Raw genomic sequence first — 20,764 nt, 5'->3', positions numbered from 1 at the left:
TTATTTAATGTAGTTTCTACTGTATTTTTAAAAATTCTGTTGGTGGTTATATTTTTGAGAGATCATTTTATCATTTATTTGTAACCTATACTGTCCTAGAATCTGTATTTGATACTGTTAATTTCTGTTTGAAATACCCACTCTCACAATACCACAGCATTTCTGATACTAACAATACGATTATCCTTTTCTGGTTTACTTCATTCTTCCTAATCTCTACTATAGGTTCTCTAATCTCTTTTCCCTTAAGAAAGTATGACTTTTTCTAATTTAAATGGTTACTTCTGTGTGTTTCTCAGAATTTCCCCCTCCAAATACTCAATTAACAGCATGCTTATGAGTAACCAAAGTGACTTCCACTTGGGGTTGATTGGAGATATGAAAATTTTTATCCACATATCATGAAGCAGGTCCATACCAGGATCAAACTTCCAATTCTTGTTTCATTATAATTATGTTCTATAGCTAATCTAGGTATTCCAAGCCTGGTTTCATGATAGTTTTGGCAACATCTCTCTTTTATCTATTTGTTCATTAAATCATGCTATCTTTTCTTTATAATTGTCAAGGATCCAATCTGTTTAGCTATACCATTTAATACTGGATATTAGAGTAAGTTATACTTAACAGTACCTTTAAATTTGCAGAATCAATGCATTTCTGCTTTTCATTTGCCAGTTGTAATATTTCAGCTTTATGAGCTTCAACAATTGCATCAACTTGCTTTTTAAAGGCATCATCCATACTATGAAGCTTTTCTATTGCATCCCTTAAAAAGGAAAATTAGAGTGTTGGTTTTTTTTTGGGGGGGGGGGAGGAGGGAGAAAGATATTCACTTGCATGTTACATATGCCACTCTGTTATCTTTACATGAGAAGTGACAAATTATACTATCTATTCATTAAGGTATCTCAACTTTATATTTTATTTTAACAAGTCAAGTATATTTAGCAAGTTAAAATCTTATTTCCTCTTGAGTATTTTATACAATCCAGACAATAATGGCAGCCACGTATACCTCCTTTCCTCTCTTTAAAAAACAACTCTCATTCTCAATTTGTGCAGGCCGACTGCTGTCCAACTTTGCTCTGGCCTCTTCAGGGACTCATTGCCCTGACAGCCAAGTAATATTCTCTTCTAAACTCTAATTAAAATACAAAATATCACTAGCTACTTTCATTTAAACTGAGTTTAAAGCAATAATCATAGTAAAAAACCAAAATACTCACATATCAATGTCTATGTATAAATGTACATATACATGTCAACCTCATTTGTAATATTTAAGGTGGAAACCATTAGTTTGCCACTTACATATTTGAATTAGTTTTCAAATACATAAACAAGTTTTTAGCACCTCTGTCTTTCTATACACATTTCACCCATTACTACATCCTTTATGAAATAATGCTTACTTTTGCAGTTCAATACTTTTGTCTCTTTCTGCTTTAAGTTTCCTTTCCTTGTTTTCAAATTTTTCTTTTACTTCTTTTACTTGTGTTTCAAGATGACTCAGAAGTTCTCCTTTATCATGCCATTTCTGATTAAGTGTACTAATAGGAAAAGAAGTAATGTTAAAAGTAAACTGGATACATTAAATTATTAAACCATGTTTCTCAGTGGAAATACTGTGTAATACCTGTAAGCTTTTCTAATTTCTTCAAGTTCTAATTCCTTTGCTTTCAACTGCTGTTTAAGTTTTTCTTTTCTTTCATTGTGCCTTTCCAACTGCTCAATTATATTATCTAGTTGTGAGGATTTTTCATCAAGTTGACCTTGCATACATTTTTCTATTTCAGTCATCTTTTCTTTTAATGTTTTGATTTGTTCATCTTTTTCTTGTAAACACTTAAAAGAAAAAAATCAGTGCTTTATTCTTATTAATCTTAAATATTTTATATTCTGATCATCTTAAAAGATTTATTTATTTATTTACTTGAAAGGTAGAGTGACAAAGAGAGGGACAGGCAGAGAGATCTTCTATCTGTTGGTTACTACTCAAATAGCCATAATCGCCAGAGCTGGGCCAGTCTGAAGTCAAGGAGCATGGAACTCCATCTAGATTTCCCCACGCGGGTGGCAGGGGCCCAAGCACCTGGGCCATCTTCTGCTGCTTTCCTAGGTGTATTAGCGGGAGCTGGATTAGAAGCGGAGCGGCTAGAGGAATTAAACCAGCATTCTAATATGGATTGCATTGCAAGTGGTGGCTTTACCTGCTGCACCATGCCAACCCTGTATTCTAGCTAAATAGGCATGGTTTTACTTATCCAGATAAAATGTTAACTTTCTTGACTATTCTTTATTGATACTATTTCTAGTTACCCAAAGGCCATAATAAAATTTTCCATAAAATTCTGAAGTAAAATTCATTTCAAGCTAATAAACACCATGTAGTAATTTTAAGAGCAAAGGAACAAACAGTATAAAAGGAAATACATGACTGTCCTAAATTCTACAAGAGTTGGTAATCACTCAGTCAATATTTTTTTAAATACTTTCATCTACAGATTTTCAACTATTTGCTCTTTTACAAAAATAAAATGTCAAACTTACAGATTTTAATTTTCTAATGCTTTCCGTTTGATCTTCTATAATTTTGCTCTTTATTCTTAATGCATCACTATCACTTTCATTTGCCTTTCGCAGAGATTCATTCTCTCTACATAAACTTTCAATTTGGGACTCTAATTTTCCACGATTTTGGGCTACAGATGACCCTAAGAAAACAAACATTAATAGTTATAAACTTTTAATATGCCCTAGAGGTTTTGTAATTTATGAAAATTTAACCTAATGATGTATAATATAGGAAGTAAACTCCATAAAAAATAAAGCATGGAATAAGTATGGTACAAAGTGAAAGGGTAATGAACAAAAAGATTTTCTAAACACTTGTGACTATCTGAAAATCTAAAACCATGACTAAAATAAAAAAAAAGCTGGACAATATACTGTTTAATTCATGCTATGACATTCAAACAGAATCATATTAAAATTCCTACAGGAAATGAATAAATGAACAATACTCTGTTAAAACCAGCATCTAGCTATTCATAAGTTTTAAACTATCCAGGAAACACTGTAAAACAGTGTGTATTTCTTGCTTGTGACTGGTAACAGAATGCAACTGAGGGCTTACCTAACAGAAAGTGGTTTTCATTTACACATTATTTTACATTTCTGCAGATACCATAGGATAAATGTTATAAGCATCGTAGGAAAAAATGGGAATTATATAACTACACAAATAATTTACAATGTTACCATATAAAAAGTTATTTGTAATGATTTAGCTAGCTAAAGCACTACAAAAGTATATGTGCTTTACCAAAGTATCCAAATTAACTTTGGGAAGAAAATAACAAAAAATATCATAGCTATGTAACTTTTTAAAATGGGTAACAAACTATTTCTTATTTTCCTAATAGGACTTTTTTTCCAATTTGGCTGCCAATTGCCTTCTTATCCTTCCAGATAAAACATCATCTTTTTTGTTGGCATCTCTAGACAGTTAAGCCCTTCCTTTTCAAATACCAAGATTTGTTGGTTTATAAGACTGGATATTTTTCCCTTTGAAAATTTGAGAATTTTACCCTGTTGGGCCAGTTCATATCCCCATACTTTTCTTTCTGTCCTTAAACCATAAATGAGTGATTCTTTGGCTGCCAGCTCAGAAATAAGCTGGACTTTTTCATGCTTCAGAAGTTCTATTTGAATACTCTTCTGCTTGTCATCTTCAATCAGAATTTCAACGGTGTTGATTTGATTCTGTATATCCCCCAAAATTGAAAAAAAAGTTACAAAGTTGTTATTATACTTCGTATTTCCTTATTTTCTACTTTTGTATCTTATGAGGAAAATGTTAATTAAAATATACAAAATACATGTTGTAAATTTTGTTAGAGTTTTATTGAATAAAGATAAATACAGAGCATGAAATCCACAAATTTTTTGTCATTCCTTTAAACATTCTGAATTTTATTCTAAAATCATGAAAGAGCAAAGTATACCTGTACTACTCGGAATTTCTCACCAAACATTTATATTAATGGTTTAAAAGTATTTTCCAGGAGTAAATTATTTTGAACAAAATAGTGATGATATTTAAAATGAGACAATAGCAATAAAGATTAATTAAAACACGACTATAACTAAGTATATAAAAATTACCACAGCATCACAATGGGAATACAAGTGCTGTTTTCAAAATCTTCAACCACTATCACCTTTTTAATTTTTGCTGTGTCACTCTACTACTGGTACCTATTAACATGTTTCTTAAAATTAATTCACTTTACTTATATATTACTGTAATACAAGCAATACATAGTTTAGCTTCCTTCATTATATTACTTTTTTTTACACATAACAATATATAATTAGTAATATTTAGAAGTTCACTTTATGTACTAAAATCATAACACACTTGAGAAAATGATATAAAAATTAAAAAAGAAATATATAATGAAATCTTACCTGTAAATTTGCTGCTGTTTCCTGTTTCAATTTGGATACTTCTGCAAGTTTTGTTTTCTGTTCTTTCACCATACAGGTCAGATCTTTAATTAAAGAGGAAGACTCATTTTCTTTACGTTGAGCCCAAATAAGAGCATGTTTGCTCTTTGCTAACTCAGTTGCAACATTTTCAAAACCATCTTTAACCTGTATTACAGAATTGCATTATAAGCAACAGTCCTCCAAATAACTACAAAATATGTGCTTCTAGAAATAGTTCTTATCTCTCATTTTAGAATCACAGAGTATTCGCAAAAGAATAAAATTCAGACATAATTGGTTTCAATCTACTGATTTCCAGGCAATGAAACAGGCCCAGGGAAGTTATGTATTTTCCCTGCCTGCCCCCCCAAGTAATCCAGTGAATTAGTGTCAGATCTAAAACCAGAATTCGTTCACTTAGCAAATATTTACTGAGGGACTGTTAGGTGCCAAACACTGTTCCAGGCAGTGGAATGCACCAATGAACAACACAGACTAAATCTCTGCCTTTGTAAAGGTAACACTGCAGGACGTAAGGACTGATGATACAACAATAAACAAATACATACACAATATATTAGATGATAATTATACGCTTGTGTTAAAAAAGGTGACAGGGATGTGCAGTGTTGAGAGATGTGGGTTCAATTTAAACAGCATAATTATCAAATATGTGAGAAGAGTTTTCTAGGCTGGAATGTGCCTGGCTTGTTGCAGGAAGAGCAAGAGGCTGCTATCATAGGAGTGGCATGAAGGAGAGAGAAGTCGAAGATACAGTCAGAAGGCTAGGTTGTAGAGGGTTTTGACTATTACCCTTAATGAAACGGATGGGTGATGGACGTCTCTGTAGAGAGGAAACATATATTTATTATATACATTTTTAAAGATTTATTCATTTATTTATTTGAATAAATACAGAGGCAGAAGGAGAGAGACAGAGAGAAAGGTCTTCCATCTGCTGGTTTACTCCCAAAATGGCTTCAACAGCTGGAGCTGGGCTGATCTGAAGCCAGGAGCCAGGAGCTTTTTCCAGGTCTCCCACGTGGGTGCAGGGACCCAAGGACTTGAGCCATCTTCTACTGCTTTCCCAGGCCATAGTGGGAAGCTGTATTGGAAATGGAGCAGCTGGGACTCAAAATGGCACTTATATGGGATGCTGGTGCAGCAGATTGGGGCCAGCCACAGCGCTGGCCCCTCTACTTTATTTTAAAAGGAAATTCCAGCTGCTGTGTTCAGCATCAACAGAAGCGAGTGACAAGTTTGGAAGCAGGAAGACCAACTAAAAGGTTCTTTCAATAACAGATGTGAAAGATAATATGACCAATACCAAAGTAGTGGGAATAGAGGTAGAAAGAAATGATTAGCTATACTTTTGTAGAAGAACGATGACAGGGGGCTGGTGCTGTGGCACAGCGCTTAATGCTCTGGCCTGAAGCGCAACATCTCATATGGGTGCCGGTTCTAGTCCCGGCTGCTCCTCTTCCAATCCAGCTCTCTGCTATGGCCTGGGAAAGCAGTAGAAGATGGCCCAAGTCCTTGGGCCCCTGCACCCACGTGGGAGACCTGGAAGAAGCTCTAGGCTCCTGGCTTTGGATCGGCACAGCTCCAGCCATTGCGGCCATCTGGGGAGTGAACCAGCGGATGGAAGACCTCTCTTTCTCTCTGTTTCTACCTCTCTCTGTAACTCTTTCAAATAAAAAATAAATAAATAAATAAAAAAAAATAAAAACGATGACAAAGTCTGTTGAGGTACTGAATATGAAGTGCCAAAGAAAGTGAAGTCAGTAATACCCCTAATGTTTATGGCCTCAGCACCTAGAAGAATGGAGTTGTCATTAACTAATATAAGACTGTTAAAGCAAGTTTTTGGGGAAAAATCTGTAGTTAGAGATGTTAAATGGGCAATCACACATAAAGGTTTGGAATTCAGGCAAAATTGAAGCTGGAGATAAAACAAATGATGTTGGAGGAGTTTACCAAGAGAATGTGTCTAGAAACAAAAATGGTTTACAAATTTGGTATCTGGGCATTCCAATAATGAAATTTTGGAAAATATAGGAAAATGCAACAAAGGAGACTGAAAAGAAGTGAAACATGAGAAAGCCAAGAAAACTAAGGGTGCACTGGAAACCAAGTAAAGAAAGAGTCTGGAGAAAGAGGGAGAGATTAACCATATCAAATCAGATGAGGATTAAATTGACATCCAACTTCCAAAGCATGCATGTTGCTGGTGGTTTTGACTATAGCAATGCTAAGTATAGTGGCAGAGATAAAAGCCTGAGCTGAGCAGAGGTTAGAGGGGAGAGAAGAAAAATGAGAGACAGCAAAAGCACATTCTTGAGAAGTTCTAGTGTAAATGGAAACACAGAAATGAGGTAGTAGCCAAAGGAGAAGATGGGATCAAGAGAATTTTCTTTTTTTTTTTTTTTAGAGTGAAAGGTCTTCCTTCCGTTGGTTCACCCCCTAAATGGCTGCCACGGCCGGCGCTGCACTGATCGAAGCCAGGAGCCAGGTGCTTCTCCTGGTCTCCCATGCGGGTGCACGGCCCAAGCACATGGACCATCCTCCACTGCCTTCCCAGGCCACAGCAGAGAGCTGGACTGGAAGAGGAGCAACCGGGACAGAACTGGTGCCCCGACTGGACTAGAACCCGTAGTGCCGGCGCCACAGGTAGAGGATTAGCCTAGTGAGCCATGGCACCGGCCGAGAATTAGGAAAATTAAGATGAGAGGAACCACAGCATGTGATATGATGAAGGGAATCATCCGGTTGACAGGAAACTGCTGATGCAAGAGAGTGAAAGGGAATATGTGCTGAAGCCCAACCCTAAGGCGGCAAGAGGAAACAAGATCTAGTGTGTGTGTGTATATATATATGATGGGACAGGATGCAGGAACAGGATCATTCTACAGCATGGGTTGTCAAACTCTTTTTGTAAAAAGCTAGGATAGTACACTGTTAGGGTCTGCAGGCCAGGGCAAAGTATTTCCATTACAAAAGCAGCCAGAGATAATATGTAAACAAATGAGCCAGGTTCTTTTCCAATAAAACTTTGTTCAAAGAAACAGGCAATGGACCGCATTTGGACTGTAGGCTTTGGTTTGGGATTAGTAGTAAGAGTGAATTCAGGTTCTCTGATTCCTATTCCAGTAATCTCTTTACTCCATCATTTATGGTCTTACTTAGTTTTGCAAAAGCAATGAAGAATATGATTTGAGGAAATTAAGGCTTTAACAATTTATTAATTTGTTTAAAATCATTTGGTCGACATGTAAATAGAACTAGAATTCTAAAACAAAAACAAAGCCCTATTATCAAATCATATCTTGCAGATTCTTTTTTAAAAAAGGTAGAATGATAATTCTTACATTCTTAAATCTCCTGGCTTCAAGAGTTAAAGCAATACGGAATTCATTTTCTAATTCCATATACTGCTGGTTTAATAAATCAACTTTTTCTTGGTATTCTTTTATATCTTGCTCATGTTTTCTTTGTTCCTTGGCTATTTCTTTAGCTAAGGCATCCTGGAATTCAGCATCACTAATGAATTCCCTTGTTTCAAGTTCCTTCCTGGAATGAGAAAGAAATAAAAATCAAAGGATACTGTTCAACTAAAAAGAACATTTTTGAAGGTCCTTAAATAATTAATATCCTATATGTGCCATTGTGAACTTAAGATAAGCTACTCATTTTTAAACATAGAAACTGGGCATAGGTAGGCACCTGTATTTAATGATAATGGGGATAATAAGAATGTTCAATTTTAACCTGAGAATTCCTTCTATGGAATCTGAAATTTTTAAGGTACATTTGCAGAAGGTAAGTTCTACTTTACTGTATCTCTTATTTTGGCTAGGTCTGTAACTTGGAATAAATACAGTCTGACTGGCACTTGTTGCTTAATAGGAAAGCCAGTTAAAGTATGAGATTATTTATATTTCAGTATAAGACTGATTATTTTTAAAAAATTTTTAAAAAACATTTATTTATTTGAAAGGCAGAGTTACAGAGAGGAAGAAGCAGAGGCACACAGAGAGATCTCCCATCTGCTGGTTCATTCCCCAAATGGCCGCAACAGCAGGAGTTGGGCTAGGAAGCTAGGAGATCCGAAGCTATGAGACAGGAGATTCTTCCAGGTCTCCCACCTGGGTGCAGGGGCCCAAGCGTTTGGCCATCTACTGCTTTCCCAGGCCACAACAGAGAGCTGGATTGGAAGTGGAGCAGCCAGGTCTCGAACTAGCACCTATATGGGATTCCAGCACTGCAGCTGGCATCTTTACCTGCTATGCCACAGCACCAGCCCAAAGATGGATTTCTTATTTAAATGTGAGGATATTCCTTATACCTAGAGTTTTCTACCATTAATGTGGCATAAACAAAATCCATAATGCAAAAATCTGTTATTTCCAGTGTTGGTATCTTTAAACTGGAATGTAAACTTAAAAAATATCTGTAAAGGAATCCCAGTGAAAAATTCATTTTTTTGTGTGATTATTTTCTCCCAATCTTCCAGTTATGTTTTCCACACGTATGATGAGTTTTCCCCAGAGCATCAAAATTTACTTTACACATTAAAGCTCAAGTAAATACAAAACCAAACAGATTGGGGAATAAATATAATGAACTTATGACAATCATACAATTTAACTGGTAAGTCGTAAAGAGGAAATGAGCTGAAAATGATCAAATTACTCTGGACTCTGTAAATTGGAGTTGGTAAACTACAGCCTATGGGCCAAATCTGGCCTGAGATGCATTCTTCTATGCAAATGTCCTTTTACTGGAAGACAGTCATGCCCATTTGTTCACATATTGTCTAGGGCTGCTTTTGGGCTTACATAGGCAAACTTAGGTATGGTATGGCTTGCAACGCGTGAAATATTTGCTATGTGGCCTTTCATAGAAAAAGTTTATTGAATTCTACTTCAGAGACACAAAGAATATTAATTTAATAAATAATTACATAGAGATCAATTTAAACAGCTTTCGTCATATATAATGACTAACTTTTGGTTGGGTTCAGCAAAATACAAAATAAGCTTTGGTGTTACAAGTCCAGAACTCAAATGTTGACAATAAAGTTACCCATTTGTTTAAGTTCTTGCTATACTGCTGATTTTAATTCACAAATGAATGTGGTATTTTCCATGAACAAATTCCATCGGATTGCATCAATGCTCAGTCACAGGTGTTAAATACTGCGTGTGTGGCAGGGGTTATCAGTAACTTTCTTTTTTTTAATATCAGTATTTTCCTGATACCTTTTCATTTACCTGTGTTCCTGGTGTTTCAATGCAAGAAGTTCATGAAGTTGTTGTACTTGTTCCTTCTCTTGATGAAGGGAAGTTCTGAGTAAGTTTATTTCTCTATCAGCAGCTGCAGCTTTGAGCTCCACCTCTTGAAGAAGTCTCATCTGAGTAAAATACACACAATTATAGTATTTACATAATAATCTGCCCTGCTTCTATTTTAATTTCAGTTCCCATAAGAAACATGTCTTTTAAAATGATACATCTAATGACTAAATTGATTTGATTTTCAAAATTTATTAAAGATGTCCTAGTCACACAAAGAACAGCTGGGGAAGCATCAGATACACTTGGCATTAACTACTTACTGTGTCACGGATCATTCACGGTAAGTTCCATTCACAAAGTATGAAAATCAAATTATTTCAAGTGCCCCAAAGACTTTAAAAAAACAACTCTCTCAGAATAGAAGCCCAAGTACTTTCAATATTTCCACTACTCCTCTGTTCTCATAATTGCTTTGTGGATGTGCTAGCATTTTTTTTTTTTTTTTTGACAGGCGGAGTGGACAGTGAGAGAGAGAGACAGAGAGAAAGGTCCTCCTTTTCCGTTGGTTCACCCCCTAATGGCCGCTGTGGCCATCACGCTGCGGCCGGCGCACCACGCTGATCCGAAGCCTGGAGCCAGGTGCCTCCTCCTGGTCTCCCATGGGGTGCAGGGCCCAAGCACTTGGGCCATCCTCCACTGCACTCCTGGGCCACAGTAGAGAGCTGGACTGGAAGAGGGGCAACTGGGACAGAATCTGGCACCCCGACTGGGACTAGAACCCGGGGTGCTGGCACCGCAAGGCGGAGGATTAGCCTATTGAGCTGTAGCGCTGGCCAAGCAGTCTTAATTTAGATATAATTCAACAGGATATAGGACAGGTATATTTAAATTAACAATAATTTAATTTCTGCATACAGCCTACATCTTTTTTTTTTTTTTTTTTTTTTGACAGGCAGAGTGGACAGTGAGAGAGAGAGACAGAGAGAAAGGTCTTCCTTTGCCGTTGGTTCACCCTCCAATGGCCGCCGCGGCCAGCGCGCTGCGGCCGGCGCACCGCGCTGATCCGATGGCAGGAGCCAGGAGCCAGGTGCTTTTCCTGGTCTCCCATGGGGTGCAGGGCCCAAGCACCTGGGCCATCCTCCACTGCACTCCCTGGCCACAGCAGAGGGCTGGCCTGGAAGAGGGGCAACCGGGACAGAATCCGGCGCCCCGACCGGGACTAGAACCCGGTGTGCCGGCGCCGCTAGGCGGAGGATTAGCCTAGTGAGCCGCGGCGCCGGCCCAGCCTACATCTTTGAGTTTACTATAGATTACCTGTTTGAGTACAGGTGTTACTATGTCACTGACACATTAAAATACAGAAATACCTGTGCCGCCTGCTGCTGCCCTTTTTGCCTTTCCATTTTTTCTAAGGCTTTTTCCAGGGTCCTTAAGTGTCTAATGTGATCCTCTTGTTGATCTCTTGCTTTAATTAATTCAATACTTAGCTTTTTAATTTCATTTTGAAGTCTGTGAACCATAATTTCAAGTTGTTTCTTGGAATGTCTCTCTTTAAAAATAATATCCTTTAATCTAAAGCAGAAATCACATGGGCAGTTTAGTATATATTATATATATATATATATATATAAAGATAAAAAGTCAAGAGAATGACTTGAAGTATGTTTCAAACTCTAACTATGGATAAAAAAAAAGAAACAGAGGCTGAAAAATAGTATGTCTTTCACCCATCCCTGAAGATAACAGAGTGCCCACAAGAAAAAATTTTACATAAATTGACAAAGCAAATTTGTTCCAGCAAACAAGATGAGTAAGTTAGTCTCTGTCTTTAAGCATTCAGTATCTAGCAGAGGGAACAGACATGGATACATTTATAAAGCCATGTGACAGAAATGCTGTAGGAAGTGCTACTGCAAGTCAACTTTGACATTCTTGTATCTTCGCCATATATTAAGTATCGATCCCAGCATTGTATTAGTTAAAATCCTTTCATTACAAATGAAAAATACCCTTAATTAGTTTAAATAACTGACTCACATAACCAAGCTTAGAGAAGGCTGGGGTGGCAGTGTTCTGAGAGACCGCATGAAACCAGGAAGATCATTAGGCCTCTAATTCCTGGGGGCTAGCTTCAGTTTTTCCTACTGTAAGTTATTTTCATGTTTGGAGCAGAAGCAGCAGAAGATAAGAGTTAGCCCCAAACGTCTCTGGGCTGATTCTAACAGCTCTGAGAATCAAAGAAGAAATATTACCTTTATCTCAGCTTAGAAGAGTCAGTCACAGGGAGACTCTCATTAGTCCAATTTAGTTAATATATCCACTTGAGGAGCCAATCATGGTGGCCACGTGCAAAAGCATTGTGTTTATTTAGCTTGGATTATGTACTTATATCTTAACCAAACACTATAGGCATGGAGGTGATCACAGAATACAAATCTAGCGCTTGGGAAAGACTTACCCTCATGAAGGGGTTACTTCTGAACTAGCCAGCCCGAAGTATATCTGTTATAATTTCCAAGCCTTATTTACAAAAATATATCCATCAACTTCTAAACCAAGGTCATTGTTGGTCTTTATCATATATCCTTTTGCATTTAATGCGAGTGGTCTCAAATGGATCTTTGTCTATCTCAAATCCAGTTTGGTATAAGATACAAGACTGGACTTTATTAACTGTATATGGAATCAAGGCAGAGAAGCTACAGAAAAGTAGAACTAGAGAAATCTTCTAAGCAAGAGACAGGCACTAAACTAAAGTAACAGTTTTTGGATACAGAGGTGATTGTTCAACATCTTGAAAAAATAGAATGAAGAAGATCTACACCAACTGGGAAAGTGAAAGGAAGCAAAAACCAAAACAACTACTAAATAACTCAACATTCTTAGAAGGTGAGCATTTGCATTTGGCCTGGCAGTTGGGATGCCTGTGACCCACATGGAGTTCCCAAGTTTGCCACCTGGCTCTGGCTCCTGACTCCAGACTCCAGCTTTCTGGTAACGTGGACCCTAGAAGGCAACAGTGATGGTTTGAATAACTGAGTTCCTGTTACCCATATTGGGAGACCTGAATTGAGTTGTTTTGGCTACTGGCTTGGGCCTCTGCTGTTGTAGACATTTGGGGAGTCAACCAGTAGATGTGAATTCTCTATTTCTCAAATAAGTAAGTTAAGAAAATTCTTAAATTTCTAGTTTTGGAGGCTGACTGGATGCTAATGGCACACCATTTACTAGCTCAATTAATACATAATAAGGAAGCAAGATGACTTTATCTAAGAATATGCTGATTTTAAGACACAAGAAATATAAGCCAAGCATTTTTTGATAATTAGATGAACAAATCTGGTTAACAAGGTGGTATAATAGATATTATATGAGATAAAATTTGCTTTTTGAGATAACACACTCAAGGCATGGATTCAAGACACTAGACCCTGTATTAGCTGCCAGGGATATGCAGTCCCTACTAAGGCACATTAAAGAAAAATATCAAAATGGCGAGGATCTAATCTCAAGAAATCTTGGAGTTTAGCTAAAAAGTAGTCAGAAAAGATAGGTTGATTTTTCAAAAGAATTATGAACATTTAACAGGAAACATGAGCATAATAGTAGACAGGTTAAGGAAAGATAAAGATGAGTGCCCAGAGCTTTCCAAATTAAATGGAATGTGGCTAGTAGCCCCCAAACAGCTTCTATTAAGTAATACCTATATATAAAATATAGCAAAATATCACACACATATAGCTAATCCCAAAACTTGAGAGGAATTTCAATTATAAGGCAAATGGAAGTAAAATGAGATAAAACTCTTAGAAAAAACACTCATATTTGCCTCATGTTTGGTTCTGGAGAAAAAAAAGACACATCCTCTCTCTTTCATTGTCCTTGATTCACAGGGTCTCCACCCATCTGTCATTACACAATGCTGGTTACCTATGCATCTACAGTAAACCTGCGCAGTATGCTGTTGCATGAATTCAGAGACAGCAATTTCTAAAACACAAAGTAGGAAGTTGGTGAGTGGCTGTGGAAGAATGCTCAGAGCATAATGCATCACAGTTTAACTAGTTACAAAATATGACATCTGTAACACAAAACTCTACCAGTTAGTTAAATGCTTAAAAGATACTGGGAACTGGGCTGAGAGCTGTGTACATCAATTTACTACTCAAATGAGAACTTACATGGAGAATAATTCACTTGTACTACAAAACAGGAGAGAGAACTAAGAGCAACTCCCCAACTCAGAAGGAAAATACCACGTCCAGAAGTTGAGTATTCATTGAGTGATAAGAAAAGAGAAAACTTAGAAGGTACTCTGTGGGGAAATCTTACAACCATTAGAAGAAACATGTAATTTTAGAAGAAATTATAGTAAAAAGAAGCAAAAAAAAAGTTAGTGTAATTTAGAAAACTAGATAAACACAGAATAGAGTATGACAGTTGTGTATTAAAGAATACAGGAAAAAAAATAACAGTCAAGTGAGAGATAGAAGGGAGAAGACACAAAAAAAATCAGAAACCCATGTTATCTGGCACTAAAACCAACTGCAGAAGGTGAGTGTGTGACAAGAAATCTAACAGGACACACTAACCTTAAAGTCTGTCAGTTCTTGCCCTTTGTAAAATCTGGCACCTTAAAGAAATTATCTGCTAAGCTCTGCTTTATTATCTTTTAAAAAAGATTAATTAATTTGAAAGCTGCATTGACAGAAGAGAGGGAGAGACAGAGAAAGATCTTCCATGCACCGGTTCATTCCCCAAAAGGTGGCAATGGCCAGAGCTGGGCCAGGCCAAACCCAGGAGCTCCACCCTGGACTCCCACATGGATGGCAGGGGCCTACGTACTTCAGCCATCTTCTGTGGCCTTCCCAGGTACATAAATATGGAGCGGCCTAGGAAGCAAAGCAGCTGAGACTCAAACTGGCATTCTGAGACGGGATACTACTATTGCAAGTGGCAGCTTCACCTGCTGCACCACCATGCCAGCTTCTAACCCCTGTTTTAGTCCTCTGTAATTCATTACATCTTATTTATCTACCTGACACGTCTCATCTTGAGGGCACACAAAAATGTACAATGAATTTCTCATTTATTTAATAATAAAGCACTAACTCTAATAACAAAATTGGTCTAAATCAAACTAAAATCATATAGACTGTTTTTTTATCACACTAAAGCTCAAGCATTAAGGTTCCAAGTTCTTTATGCTATGAGCTATCTTTAGGTTTACATACTTTGTTCTTACCTATCTGTGGTTAGCAGAGCAAGACTATGAACATCTTTTTTTTCACTTGCTTGTTTATGCAGTTTATCAATATAATCCATGAGATTCTTTTCAGCTTGTTCAGCTTTCCATCTCATCTCTCTCTCTTGGTCTAGCTGTTCAACAAGACACTGAAATAAAACAATGTTATGTGAATTTGGAAACATTACCTACCTATTCATTGCCTGAATTTTCTCATTAAATATGGTTAATAACAGTACCTACTACAAAGAGCTGTGCTGAGAATTCAAAAAATTAATGGAAGTAAAGCATGTATTGGCACAAAGTAGCCACTTAGCCAATTTTATTAACTGTTATTGCTATTGTCACAATACTTATTATTTTTCTCAATATTAAAGCTTCCATAGTTGAGAATAATGAGGGAAAATTAGTGAAATATTTTAAAAGGCTATTGTACACAGTACAATCAAAATGAGCAGTATTTCAACAAGTAAAATAAGCATAAGTCAATGAAAAATACAACCAACATATATTAAAAATTCTGTTAAGGCAAATACTAAAAGAGAAATAAATAAATCTTAGTTATCTACTTTATTTGAGAAACAGAAAAAGGGAGAAAGACCTGCCATCCACTGGCTTACTTCCCAAAAGCCTGGGAGCCACTCAATCCAGGTCTCCCAAGTACTTGAGCCATCACCTGTTACTTACAAGGATGCAGGTCAACAGGAAAAATGAGGAGCAGATCTGGTACTTGAATCTAGGCACTGTGACATGGGATGCAGAAGTCCCAAACAGCATGTTAACCACTGCACCAAACACATGCCCCTTGAAGGATTTTCAATTTTTTTTTAAAACTGTGCAGTAGGTTAGGTTAAAGCCCTGGCTTGAAGCGCTGGCATCCCATAAGGGCACCAGTTCGAGTCCTGGATGCTCCTCTTCTGATCCAGCTCTCTGCTATGGCCTAGGAAAGCAGTAGAAGATGGCCCAAGTCCTTGGGCCCCTGCACCCATGTGGGAGACCTGAAGGAGCTCCTGGCTCCTGGATTTGGATGAGCTCCTGGCTCCTGGATTTGGATCGGCACAGCTCCGTCCGCTGTGGTCAACTGGAGAGTGAACCATCGGATAGAAGACCTCTGTCTCTCTTTGCCTCTCCTCTCTCTGTGTAACTCTGACTTTCAAATAAATAAATAAATCTTAAAAAAAAAAAAATAACCTTTTAATCAGGATCCATTCATCCAGGCTCAAAACCGGGGTTTCAGGAAAGTCCCAATGAAAACTTTAAAATGTATAGTTTTTTTGGGTATATGTAAAAGTAGACTGCTTTTAGAAGACCTGTAGATTTCTTTAGATTTTTAACAGTATGACACACATAAAAAAAGTTAACAACCATTAAGAAACTAGAATTAAAAAATTTAGAACTGTTTCTCCCTCTACAAACATAAAATAAATAATTTCACTTAAAGCAGATTTTAAATGTAACATTTCTATTCCTTTAAAAATTACAAAAATGATGGGGTGGTGTTTGGCACAGCAGATAGGACACCACGTGGAACACCTGCATTCCATATCGGAGAGCTAGAATTAAGAGTCCTAGCTCCAGTTCCTTTCCAGCTTCCTGTTATTGTGCACCTTGGGAGGTAGCAGTGATTGCTCAAGTACCTGGGTTTCTGCCACCCTCATGGGAGACACAGACTGAATTCTGGGCTCCTGGCTTTGGCCTGCCCAAGCCTCTATTACTGTAGGCATTTGGAGAGTGAACCTGTGAATGGAAGGTCTCTGTTTCACTATCTTTCAAATAAATAAATTAGACAAAAAAAAAAAAAAAAAAATTCAAGGAGCCGGCATTCTGTTACACTGGGTAAAGCCAATGCTTGTGATGCTGGCATCTCATATATGCTCTGATTCATGTCCCAGATGCTCTACTTCCGATCCAGCTCCCTAGTAATCAGGAAAAGGCAGCGGAATATGGCCAAAGTGCTTATCCCCTGCAACACTGAGGGAGACCCAGATGAAGCTCCTGGCTTTGGCCTTGCCCAGCCCTGGCCAATGCAGCCATTTGGGGGGTGAATCAGCAGATGGAAGATCTCTCTGTCTCTCCCTTTCTCTCTGTAACTCTGTCTTTCAAAGAAATAAATCTTTTTTTAAAAAGCTTATGGCTAATTTTTCTGGGACTTTGTATTAAAAACTAAAATATTCAAAATTCATTTGTTTCTAAATCTTCCTAAATCATCATACCCGGTAAGTGTTGTCTTCAGAACCACTATTGTCTACTTTAATAATTTCAGTCTTCTGGTCTTCTGAGTCTCGCGATACATTACAATTTGCTAAAGACGATCTTACGTATAATTCTTTAAGGTAAGGTTGTTTCATTTTACGATTACAACTGCAAAAGAATAAAACAAAGGAAATAACATGAGAAATGCAAAGCATTTATACCTTTAACATTTATAGTCACAAATACAAACAGCATTAAAAAATAATAAAACAAAACAGCAATAACTTGGAAAAACTTCCGTATGAATTTTATAAGGAGTGACTTTTGTTGATTAATGGGAGCCTCAAGATTTTTGGAAAGATAATGATTCCACGAATGTTCAGTGTTCTACATATTTAGGTGGAGCAGAACTCTTGGATATATCAGAATGATTTAAAAAGTACTATCAGTACTTGGGACAATGACACCTAAGAACTTGGAAAAAGAGTAAATATAATTATCTTTTAGGGGTTAAACATTTTAAATCGACATATAACAGATCAGAATAAACATTTTATCACTAGCCAGAGTCCAAAGAGATTCCAGGGTATGTCCTGACTACAAATGAACTGAAGGAGTACCAACATTTTTTTCTTTTTAAGATTTTTATTTATTTATTTGACAGGTAGAGTTACAGACAGTGAGAGCGAGAGAGACAGAGAGAAAGGTCTTCCTTCTGTTGGTTCACTCCCCAAATAGCCGCAATGGCCGGAGCTATGCGGATCCGAAGCCAGGAGCCAGGTGCTTCCTCCTGGTCTCCCACGCAGGTGCAGGGGCCCAAGCACTTGGGCCCTCATCCACTGCCTTCCCGGGCCACAGCAGAGAGCTGGACTGAAAGAAGAGCAACCGGGACTAGAACCTGGCGTCCATATGGGATGCCGGCACCGCAGGCGGAGGATTAGTCTAGTGCACCACGGCACCGGCCCCAACAACATGTTTTTAAAAAAGGAAATTACACTGGCAAAAAGTTGGCTGTACACATCCCAAAAGACAGTCATTTCTGAACCACTGTTATGGTGATCTCAATTCTGAAAGTGTAGACATTAGATGTACCTTTATTTAATCCTGATGGCATTAAACACAATCATCACATTCACCTTTGATCCTAAGGTCAGTAAGTACCATCTGATTAGGCCTTGGTTTCCCATCTAGATCTGCCTACAAAGAGAAAAGGCTAATCATGGAGACTCAAGCATATCTGTCTTATTTCCCACTGTAAATGAATTCGGGGGAATTTTCGTTGTTATGTTAATCTGCAACTTTGGTAATGACACAGAGAAAGGGATCCTTTACTTTATATGATTGTGTAGTCAACTCTCAGTATTTGTGGGAAATTAGTTGCAGGATTTGCCTTGGGTACCAAAATTAAGATTCTTGAGTCTTTAACATAAAATGGTGTAGTACTTGCAATAACCTATGCATATCCCTATATCCTTTATATCATCTCTAGATTATTTATCATACCTAATACAATGTAAATGCTATGCAAATAGTTGTACTGTATTGCTTAGACAACAATGATAAGAAAATAAGTCTGTGTATGTTCAGAACCAGGCCTAACCACATTGTGCATCTCAGCAACAACACAGCTTTTTTACAAAGTATTTTTGATATGTAGTTGGTTGAATCTGCAGTTGTGGAGCCTTCTGAAACTGAGGGCTGACTGTATCAAAAAATCTGAGCCAACATCTTGAAAAGTCAAATCACTGATGTTAGTAGTCATAAATATCACTACGGGACAGCTTAAGGAAAAAACCAATCAACCTATTTAGTATGCTTTGAATGTCTAAAACCAAAACACGTACCTTACAAAATGGTTGCTGTTTTTATTGTGGTGCTTAATAGTTTGAATTGTTTTGGCACAATATGGGATTTTTGATCGCCGAGGAACCCTTCTATTGCATTCTTTTCTGTTTCCACAGTCACTTTCAGAAGTTATATCTGTATCTCTTTTTGGTCTGAGGTCTTGCTCAGGAGCATTAACTGTTATAGAATTAGAAGTCTAGAATAAAAAAAATTAATGTAATTTGTTAAAAGTTCAATTCATTGACTATTTATAAAATTAAGGGTTAATGAACTAGGTATGTGTGAAATTCAAATCAGGGAATTCAGCTTCTGGTATGGATGAACAAGCTTCTAGCAGGCTAACTGTCCTGCAGCTAACAATTATAAAATCTCAGAAAACACAAAATAAAAATGGATAAAAACCACCTGAAGGTTTTGGAAAGTGAGCAAAAGAAAAGATTACTCTAGATGGGAATTGACACTTGGAAAAATGAACCAGAACTGAGTTTCTGTTTTTATGGCTTTCAGCTAGAAAATATATCATACCATGCAGGGAGTCTAAACTTCAAGTAAGAAAAACCACAGACTTTTGAGGCTGAAGAACCACAGGGTAGCATGGTGTAGGCAACAAGTAGCCCAGTGAAGGATAGAAGAAAGAAAATGAAATGTGAACAGCTGTCCAAGGCCACAAATCAACAGTTTAAGTCCAACCAAATTAAATGTTCACTATAATAAAAATATCAACAGTCTTTGGAGAATACAACAGAATAGAGTTCCCACAACCTAACATTCACCATGTATGAGAAACATTCCAAAATTACTATAGAAGAAGGAAAATGACCTGTTCTCAAGAGGTAATCATGGAGATGGCCCAATTCTTAAGTAGAAAAGAAATAGTGATCATAACTCTTCAATGAGATAAAAAATATGACTATCATAAAGGAAATCAGAAAACTTAGCTCAGAAACACACACTATAAAGAAATAGAAATTCCGGTGCCATCACTGTGATGTAGTAGGCTAAGCCTATGTATGCCTGTGGCTCTGGCATCCCATATGGACACTGGTTCGTGTCCCGGCTGCTCCTCTTCTGATCCAGCTCTCTGCTTCTGGCCTGGGGAAGCAGTGGAAGATGCTCAAATGCTTGGGTCCCTGCCACCCACATGGGAGACCTGGAAGAAGCTCCTGGTTCCTGGATTCAGATTGGCCCAGCTTTGGCCATTGCAGCCATTTGGAGAATGAACCAGTGGATGGAAGATCTCTCTGCTTCTGCCTCTCTGTAACTCTGCCTTTAAAATAAAGAAATAAATCTTTAAAAAAGAAAAAGCTCAAACCTCCAATAGAATAAATATGAAAAAACCATCCTTAGGGACGATGCATCCAAATTACAGAAAACCAAAGACAAAGATATATTCCTGAAAGTACCAAAAAGAACATATTACATAAAAGAAATCAAGGATTTGAATTAATGCTGACTTTGGACTTAAAATCATGAAGCCTAGAAGCCAGTACTGAAAATATTGCCTATCAATCTAGAATTCTATATCCAATGAAAATGTCCTTCAACAACAAAGATCAAATAAAGAGACTTTGCTGTTCACACATATACACTACAAGATTTGCTGAAGAAAGTTCAGTCTATCTATTTATTTATTTATTTTTTATTTATTTTTTTTTTGACAGGGAGTGGACAGTGAGAGAGAGAGACA

The 20,764-nt window shown here is 37.3% G+C and overlaps 1 protein-coding gene across 9 annotated transcripts in view; it reads right to left on the bottom strand.

Moving 5' to 3' along the window:
• LRRCC1 (leucine rich repeat and coiled-coil centrosomal protein 1) overlaps positions 1-20,764 on the bottom strand; it is a 35,923-nt gene that overhangs the window by 780 nt on the left and 14,379 nt on the right. For 4 of the 9 annotated variants that reach the window (XM_002710665.6, XM_089335476.1, XM_051843870.3 and 1 more), the window contains 12 exons: positions 19,077-19,273; positions 17,253-17,400; positions 15,040-15,188; positions 11,162-11,366; positions 9,771-9,910; positions 7,866-8,067; positions 4,477-4,662; positions 3,594-3,768; positions 2,554-2,717; positions 1,640-1,848; positions 1,416-1,553; positions 634-769 (listed from right to left, as the gene is read on the bottom strand). In XM_002710665.6, the coding sequence (XP_002710711.3) occupies positions 634-769; positions 1,416-1,553; positions 1,640-1,848; positions 2,554-2,717; positions 3,594-3,768; positions 4,477-4,662; positions 7,866-8,067; positions 9,771-9,910; positions 11,162-11,366; positions 15,040-15,188; positions 17,253-17,400; positions 19,077-19,273 (2,049 nt within the window). The remainder of the gene's footprint in view (positions 1-633; positions 770-1,415; positions 1,554-1,639; positions 1,849-2,553; positions 2,718-3,593; positions 3,769-4,476; positions 4,663-7,865; positions 8,068-9,770; positions 9,911-11,161; positions 11,367-15,039; positions 15,189-17,252; positions 17,401-19,076; positions 19,274-20,764) is intronic. The other 5 variants (XM_070075832.2, XM_089335478.1, XR_016235780.1 and 2 more) reach the window with 4 other exon arrangements.

Source organism: Oryctolagus cuniculus, chromosome 6 (genome assembly GCF_051225735.1).
Source record: "Oryctolagus cuniculus isolate XC-2025 breed Fujian yellow rabbit chromosome 6, ASM5122573v1, whole genome shotgun sequence".
Classification (NCBI taxonomy): domain Eukaryota; kingdom Metazoa; phylum Chordata; class Mammalia; order Lagomorpha; family Leporidae; genus Oryctolagus; species Oryctolagus cuniculus.
The sequence above is the reverse complement of the archived record's forward strand: the minus strand, read 5'-3'. Positions and strand labels throughout refer to the sequence as shown.